This window comes from Fukomys damarensis, unplaced genomic scaffold, assembly GCF_012274545.1.
Source record: "Fukomys damarensis isolate Sample0158 unplaced genomic scaffold, DMR_v1.0_HiC HiC_scaffold_9, whole genome shotgun sequence".
Classification (NCBI taxonomy): Eukaryota; Metazoa; Chordata; class Mammalia; order Rodentia; family Bathyergidae; genus Fukomys; species Fukomys damarensis.
In genome coordinates, this window is record NW_022900921.1 from 12,325,881 (window position 1) to 12,334,996 (window position 9,116).

The 9,116-nt window shown below is 37.5% G+C and overlaps 1 protein-coding gene across 1 annotated transcript in view; it reads right to left on the reverse strand.

Annotated features, from left to right (window-relative positions):
• Rnf145 (ring finger protein 145) overlaps window positions 1–9,110 on the reverse strand; it is a 45,110-nt gene extending 36,000 nt beyond the window's left edge. Inside the window, exons 1-3 of the mRNA XM_010622269.3 lie at window positions 8,056–9,110; window positions 3,500–3,727; window positions 1,061–1,169 (exon numbers count right to left, since the gene is read on the reverse strand). Coding sequence (XP_010620571.1) covers window positions 1,061–1,169; window positions 3,500–3,683 — 293 coding nt within the window. The 5' untranslated portion in view covers window positions 3,684–3,727; window positions 8,056–9,110. The remainder of the gene's footprint in view (window positions 1–1,060; window positions 1,170–3,499; window positions 3,728–8,055) is intronic.
• Window positions 9,111–9,116: the final 6 nt, after the last annotated feature.

A 9,116-nucleotide genomic window follows, 5' to 3' on the forward strand; every position in this document is an offset into this window, starting at 1 on the left:
CACACACACACACACACATATATAAATTGAATTTTGGGAAACTTCAACGGTGCTGCCAACTTTGGAAAACGTCATCCCAATTTACTGTGTGGACTTGGCATTGTACAGAAATGGACAACCATATTGGTCTAGAAATGTTAATTTATTTTTATTTTTTATTTTTATTTTTTCCCTGTGTACAGGGGTAACACATCGTACTAAATATGTAAGGTCATATCTACGTGGGTTTGATTACAGAAACTAATAAAGTATTCTCTAAATAATGAAAAAATAATAAGATAAGACTATAAGAGCAAGAAGCAATTTAAATATGTTCAGGGACCATTTTCATCTCCAGAACTAAGGATTATTTTGATGTTACATCCTTGCCTTTTCTCTTTTACTTTCCTTTTTAGTTTTATTTTAGGATTCCCTATTTTTAATGTTCATACAGAGATTTCTTTGACTGAAATACCGAATAGTTTCTTTGGTGTGAAAAACTGTAATAGTACACAGGATCCTAATGAGACAATTAATAATGTGAAATAGGAAGTAAAGGGCTAAAGGTGTAAGGAAAGTGGGAAGGGTGGGGGAAAGGTAATAAGGGAGAGGAAAAAAAATATGAGAAACTGAAAAATGGAAATAAAATGTTTGTAAATGGGGAGGGGAGGAGACGGTGAAGGGAGGGCAGGGACAAGGGGAAAAATGAGAATCAAGACCTATTATGTAAAGGTACAGAATCCCAATGATGAATGTAATTGTATTGTATACCTAGATTGTACCAGTAACCTCAATAAAAAGAAAGAAAAAAAAAAAAGAAAGAAATTCTTTTCTCGGGTAATACAGAAAAGCAGAAAGTATCTTCAAATACAACCTTCAGTCTTGTTTAGTATTAAGCTTGCTTTTATGCAAAAACAAAATTTGAACATAACCCCAAATTTACTTAAAAAATAAGTATTAACAAATGGGTTTTGGATACCTGCCAAAAACTTAACTTCTTAACAGCATTTATGAAAAGTATTTTATTGACAAAAGAAAAGTTTAAATTCATTCACATATTCTAATGTGTAGTCACACTTACCTGGAGATTTGATGTCCAGCATAGAGAAGCAGAGCAGTCAAAAAATACAAATAAAGCTGAACCAGATGCTGCCTGGGCAAGGTCAGTAACACAACACTTAAGATATAACCTGTAGTAGAAATTAAGAAATATAAATAACATACAATTCTAACTCAGCCTCTCAACTAACTACACCAGAAAGAGCTTGAAGTAGATTATTCTGCATTTAGGATTCAACTTCTAAGGTTTTCTACATTTTATATCACTATCAAAGCTCATTCATGGGATTTAGCTCAGTGGTACTGCGCCTGCCTTGCAAACACAAGGTCCTGAATTCAATCCCCAGTAACTCCCCCCAAAATATGGCTCATTGAGCACAGGAAAATCATTATGGATTTTTTTTTTTGTTGTTTGAGATGTTTTAGCATTTGGTACTTTTTGTGTAAATTTTTAAACTCTATACTCAAATACAGAATAGAAAATTATAACATGACTCCTCTATCTAGTTTTTCTCAACAACTTCTTGTTTTACACCAATTTTCTCACTCTCTAGTGGCACAGCAAAAATTGGGTCTCTCAAAGACTGCCCCTTTTATTTGATTTCAAGATCTTATTTCTCTTAACTTCGGATTTTCTCTCTCCTAAATTTTCAAATCATCCCATCTAACACCACTTCATTTGTTTCAAAGAACGTACAGGGCTTTTCCCCATTGTGAAAACACAAACACTTCTCTTCAGTGATATCCTGTTTTTTTCAAATTATCTGTACCCATTGCCTCTAATTTGTAATCATCTATTTCCTTCTTTCTCTTCCATAATCTACAAATCCCCTTTTTTCTTATACTCTAAGGAAACCTGGAAGTCAAAAACAGCCCACTCATCTTATATAAACCATCCTTCTTACCCTCGATGTTATGGTTTGTATCTAGATGTCCCCTATGGCCTCATGGGTTCAAAGGCAGAGCTTGAGGAAGGTGATTACATGGGTACGGAGGAGAGGGAGAGAGAGAGAGAGAGAGAGAGAGCGAGAGAGAGAGAGAGAGAGTGTGTGTGTGTGTGTGTGTGTGCAGCTAAACATGGAGTTAGGAGCTAGGGCCTAGTCAGAAGAGGTGGGTCCCTGGGGGCACTATCTAATGGGATGTTATCTTCTCCCCTGGCTAGCTCCCGCTCTACTATGAAGTGGGCAGCTTTCCTCCACCTAGGCCCTTCCACAACACTTGACTATGCAAGAACTGAAACTTCTAAAACATGAGCCACAATAAACCTCTCTTCAAGTTGCAGGGTCTGGTATTTTGTCCTGGTGGCAAGGAAGCTGACTAAGACAAGTCTTACCAGCTGAGGCAAAAACCCGCTAAACCCCATTATTCTTTGGCTCTCTGATACAGATTTCCTCTTATATTCTAATGTCTTTCCTTCTCTACTTGTTTTTCATTTTCTCTAAAGAACAAGGGAAATTTGGTCACTAAACAACAGCTTCTCTCGCTATAAAGGATCTGTCAGAATTTACTCTACTTCTCTTAATATTGCTATCATCCCATATATGTGTTGCAAATAGTTACAAAGCTCATACAACAATCACAAAAACACATCCTCATTTCTAAGTGGACATTCTCTATGTCATGATGCCTTAGGGCCCATGTTCTCATATTGAACAAGTACAAACTGCTCCTTTCCTTCTCCCTTAACAAGGTAACCTCAACTGCTTTTACTCCCTAAAATTCTACTCACTTTTACTCAAAATCTGAGTTTTGAATGAGTATGGCTCACTATTCATTCTGCAGAGCTGTCTATAAAAAAGCCAATAATGATGAAACTAACCCAATGGTTAAAACATTTAAAAATGGAGACTTGCTTAAAGCAACACTGATCAATCTAATAATTTTTACTATTTAATGTAAGATAGTACTAGAGAAAAATGGGGTCCTAGATTAAAACAGTACCTTTAGGTAAGGAGTTGGTAGATTCAGCTATGAGATACACTGTATATTTAAACAGATTTTAGTGTCACTCACTGGACAAGCGGATGAAAACATGGAAACGAACACTTTATTTTCAACTGGAATTAACATTTTAGTTTGTCTCAGGGAACAAGGAATACTGCACTTTTAAAAAATCTTACTTTTTCCCACTACTGAACTGAACTTTAAGGACAAATGAGAAGCAGCCAAAAGCCTGGAAAAATACTTCTCAGTATTCATATTTCATCATATTAAAAGCTAAAATGTTATCTTCTGCATCCAGTTATAGTCAATAAAATACTACCTACTATCTTTAATACTCTTAATATCTCATATGCAATGATAAGACAAATAAATCTATAAGTAACATCCATATACACTCATTAATGACTACCAGTCACCTCAGTGTAAATGAAACTCATTTTACCCAAATTCAGAAATACCTAAAGAAATAAATCATAATATTCACAATATGGTTAGAAAACATGATGTAGATACTTACCTACATAATGCATATTAAGAGCCAAATACTTATACTGGAAAAGAGGGTTGTTATTGAGGCTACTTCTTTGGATCTGCTGGAAAAAGGAACTGACATCCCATCTGTACAGAACATCCAACAGCATGATGCTGGGCACCCTCAGGGCCACATTTAATACCGCCTCAAGTTTTTCCTTCGCAGCCATTTTTTTTTTGCTTTGTTTGGTTTTTGCTTTTTCGTGGAACAGACCTAAAATTCAGAAAACATAGTTATGTTAAAAAAAAAATAACTCAAGCTACCTTTAAATATCTTATGTATCTAATGCAATGCTATATATCACACAAATATTAAAACTCCTTAGCCACATCTATTTTTAGGTATTTATGAAATAAGCCTTGTATTGGTTTTGCACTGACACTCTCAGTCTGCCCATATTGATCACTTTGATTAAATGATCAGACTGCAAAACTTATTTTAAAAAGCTACTAACTCCAAATATACTCACCAACAATATGCCCCATAAGAATACTTTTAACTTTTGTCCAACGAAATACGAAAAAAATTCAATTGTGTGATTGACATTTACATGGCTTCTAAAAAGAGTAAATCTTAAATACCTGCTAAATGAAAACACCTATTCAAAAAGTTTTACAAATCCACACTTAGCTTGCAGCCATTTTATACTCTATTCTTCTTATTCACTTATAATCAAAGCTGAAATATTTGATTTACAATTCAGAGAACTCTCAATGAAGACACAGGTAGAAGAAACATTTACAATATTGTTTCCTTGAATTATTAAAGTCTTAAATCTGAAATACCCACAAAAAAAAATAAAAAAATAAACCTAGCCAGGTACAACAGCTACTAGAAGGATGAGGTAAGTGTGTCAAAAGTTCAAGGGTGGCCTAGGGGCCTTAAGACCCTGTCTCAAAATAAAATGTTAAAATTTAAAAAGGGCTTGGGATGTAGCCTGAATGAAGTCAGGCACGGAATCTGCAAGATCTTTCATCAGATGGTGATAAGAAAAAAAAAAAGCGGCGATCAGGATCCTGAAAGGACAACTCAGTGCGATAGTGCTTTACATGGTAAAGCTGCAGATTAATCCAAACAATTTTAAGAGTGTGGTATAAACAAAAGTAAAGGACAATTTAAGAGTAAAGAATTCTGGTTTGCTGGCTTTGACAATATCCTCTTAAGAATTCTGCTGAGAAAACTAAACTCATTTCCAGCTTCGGCAGTAATTTTAGATGTTACAGAATAAATGAATACATGTATTTCTGAAGAAAATTACAAAGACAGATTCTATGCTATGGTTAAATATTTGCCAGTATTTTCCATCTCACCCTTCAATTTTCTTAACTTCCTAGGTCAGACAGTTAAAACCCAACAACAGCTCAACTGAATACACCACTAATACAATTTTATGATCACGTATCAATAATTTCCATAACCCAATGTGAGACGTGGGTATACAACTACCAATGACATATAATATTTTATGGATGAAATCTGTAATTCTGATTACATTAAATGAACAAAGCCCAAGGCCAGCCATGTAGCTCAGTGGTACAGCGCCTACCTAGCAAATGTGAGACCCTGAGTTCAATAAAGTAAAATAAAAGGAACAAGGCCCAAGAACTTTGAATAGTTTTCCCACAAATGAAAACAATATTATGATAATGAAAACCAAACAGCCATACCCTAAGGGAGGGGAAAAAAAAGCACTGAAAACTCAAATATCTAACATTTATTGCAAACTACCTGCACCTTTCAGAAAACTGAACTGTAAATTCTTGACATTATAGTCAACCTTTTACCACTATAGGTTTTGCATCTGTGGACTGAATCAAACTCAGTTCAAAAATATTAGGGAAAAAATTATGTCTGTTCTGAACATGTACAGACTATTTTGTTTACATTACTCGCCCAACAATATAGCATATCAACTATTTACATAGCAGTGACACTGCACTGGGTATCCTAAGTAATCTGGAGATAATTAAAAATACACAGGAGCTGTGCAAAGGTTATATGCCACTTGATATACAGATCTTGAGCTTCCACAGAGTTTACTATCTAAGGAGGCTTCTAGGGCCAAACTATATTTAAAAAAAAAGAACTATTGGGGGAAAATACACTAAAATAATCCCAAGAATATCCTCTTATATAGCAGGTCTAGGGCTGATTCCTTTTTCTGTTTGTCAAGTTTTTTAAGACTATGTATTTTTTATCATAGGGGCGGAATTAGCAAAGAAATTACTGATGAAAAGTATAATGTATCTAAGCCACTGAGATGACTTCAGAAAATATTATTTACTTGGGTGGTCAAAGTGATGTGTTGAGATTTTATTTCAAAGTATATGAGTAATTATTCCCACAATCCACAAGATACATATGAAAATCGTCCATGTACTGAGATGACAGTATACCTGACAGTATATTATAATGAGAAAGTACCTTTTCCATGTCTTAGATCTAATATAAATCCTTTCTGGTTTTGTAACATAAAGGCAGGGGGAAACTACTACTAAGTTAAAACTTGTTTTCTATATTGATTTCACCTGACTTTAAGCCCGCCTCTTGCATTTATTTTAAAATATACCCACTTTCACCATTTATTGTAGCTCTTAAAGCGGTAAAGAAATCTGTATCTGCTAGGGGGGAAAAAAATCTTCCTAATCCATAGAGGATCATCTCTACTACAAAAGTCCAACAGCAGAATGGTACATGTTCTCTCTTATTTTCCAACTAAAACCTCACAAATACACTAAAAAGCAAAACAAAATAAAACCTTAGGTCCCTAAAGCTACCAATGCAGAAGATCCAAGAAGCAACACAGATCCCTAAACTCTACAGCACAATCAACTCAGGACTCATGTAGCTAAACAGATGACTCTACATAAAAATGAAGAACAACCATTTAATGATAAATGTATTACTAAAGATTTCATTTATTTTTGAATCTGAATATTTTAACAAGTCATTGTCAGCTGGCTATTTGTAAGGACATAGAGGAAACAAATTTAATACAGTACATGGAAAATCAAATAGGAAAAAACTCACATTCCTCAAAACCTTGTAATCATGAAGCTTTCTAAAGTATATTTTATACAGGATAGGTGGTAACTATCACAAATAAATACTGCATACTAACTGGCACCAGACACTAAGACCAACACAAATGAAATCCTGATCTTGATTACAGATACTGTACCTGAAATCACTCACCTGTCAAATTACTGCATTACACTGCAAAGAAAAACCTGAGCCTTCTTGGCTGACATAAATAGATACACTTCCATAATATTTGTCTCAAGGCTAATTTACTTTTTCCCTATATTTACTGTCAGATAGGCTGGTGAGCATATCGGAAAGTTGGAGAGAAATCAAAATTCTTTTAAAACCCAAATAATACCAAATAATCCTGGAAAATATGGAGAGCTGTGAGCAAAGAAAATTTAAAGATCTGACACAACTAAAACTAACGATACAAATTTTGTGCAGTTTTACCTCCTGTGTAAGATTTACAAATTTTCTTCTTGAACTGCAAAAACAACGGGGACATAATACTCCAACATGACATCTCTGTTAAGTCATAAATTAAATGTGTCTTTGTGGTTCAAAGATGATTTACACAGTAAAAACAGTTTTAAAAAAAAAAACAGATGTTTCTTTCCAAAATCAAAATCTACTAACAAAAGTTCACTAAATGCTAACCATTTCAAGAAATGACTTTCCCAGGCTTGGAAACAGCAATCAGTACTTACAAACACAGTAACATCTACTATAAGCGTGTACAATGTGCAGTTTACTACACTGATTTGTAGGTTGGGAAACACAGGGGGCCTCATTCTACCCTTCCCGGAAAATACAGCACTTTAGTTTTGAATATGAAAAAAGCAAACAAACCATCTTAACAAAAACGTTTTCAAAGTCACAGTGGGTCTCTGCTGAAAAATTGTTAAAGCAGAAAGAGAAATGAAAAATGTGTTTTTTACCCCCCCCCAGTTTCTCACATCTCCATCTCCTACACTTTCCGCTAAAAAGGCAAAATAAAAATAAGAACGACATATGACAAAGTAAAACTGACAATTTAGACAAGTGGTAACATAGAAAATTTAAAACTGAACGTTCTACACTCTTTTCTCCCCAACAAAAGAAGAAAACCAAAAATCACTGTTCATTAACCTCCTTTGTCCCAACCAGTTTAAAAAAAAAAAAATTCTACGGTCAACTACAACTAATCTTGAAAGATTTTTACGGCTCTCCATCTGCTAGGATGGTAAGACCTTAAAATAAAAAAGGGCAAAAGTAGAGCCTAAAATCGTAGGTAAACTCAGCCCAAAACTGACAGACAACGAAAAAGAACGTACTTCTTACATAAGCACTGGCACGTTTTGAAGACAGCTGGTCCTCCCCATTCCCACTCGTGCCCGCTAACTTTGTGTAATCTGATTTCCACGACTAGTAGCAATTCTGTCGTCTTATCGCCTCCAAAACGGCAAAGATACGAGTCTACTCAAACACAAGGGCTCTTTCCATTTAAAGAGCACACGGAGGAAATAAAGAGCTACCTCTGCCATTGGGTGCTCAGCCTGGGTCACGACTTGCAGCACCGACAGCTCATCCTTCTGGACAGGATTCGAGACTCAGAACTGCACGCTCCGTATTTTAAAAAATGCAAAGATACACAGTCCTCTCCTTTCCTTTCCAACTAATCTGTTTACTGCAAACTGCGATGCAAAGATACCCATTAATCTCCGATGCCTTCTTACTGCCGAGGCCCCTTCCTCTCCGCCGGCGCCTCCTCCCCCAAGCCCGCTGATCTCAACCACGTTTGAACTATAGTAACCCCAACCCAGCTCGCGCACGCAGCAGCGCAGCAGCAACAGCGGCGCGTCCGCAGCCGCCCCGGGCTCGGGGATTACGTTCAGCAGAAACTCTGCCAGGAAAGGCAGGCCCGGGAGCTCCCCTCTCGTCAAGGCAAGGGTGCTGGCTCAGCTGTGCCACACACCAAAAGGCTAGCAAAAAAGAAAAAAAAGACGCCAGCAAACTTCACAATCCCCGAAATGAGGGCTCATTCCAACAGGGAGAGCGGGGGTCTCACTGAGTCCGCGGGCGGAGGAAGCAGACCTGGAGGGAGAGGACCGAGCGATCACAAGGGGGCCAGGAAACTGCGGGCACAAAAACGACTTCTCATAGTTAAAAGGGACTGACAGAGGGGAGGCGGAGCAGTGGGTCGCCGCTCGAAGAAGGCTTTGCCAGGCCTTTCCCAAACCTCACATCGCTTGAAGCAGGCTGAGTTTAGGGCTGTGTAGACCAAAGAAAGGCAAGGCGAAGGGGAAGAGAGAGAGAGAGAGAGAGGAAGCAAAGTGGACAAAGAGGCAAAAAGGTAAAGTTGCAAATGGAAACTGGAAAAAGGAGCGGGAAAGGGTCATCTCTGGAAGAGACTCGGGTAAGGCGTTGAATGGGGTACAGGAGAGGCAGAGAAGAGCCCGAGTTAGGGGAGCACAGGAATGCCTGGGGTCTCTCCAGGCGCGGAGGCCCCGGGGCTGGAGGAGCAGGCTTCGCGCGCCGCCCCCGAGGCACGGCACAGTCGGAGGGGTCCGGGGAGCGCGGGAGGGACTGAGGGACG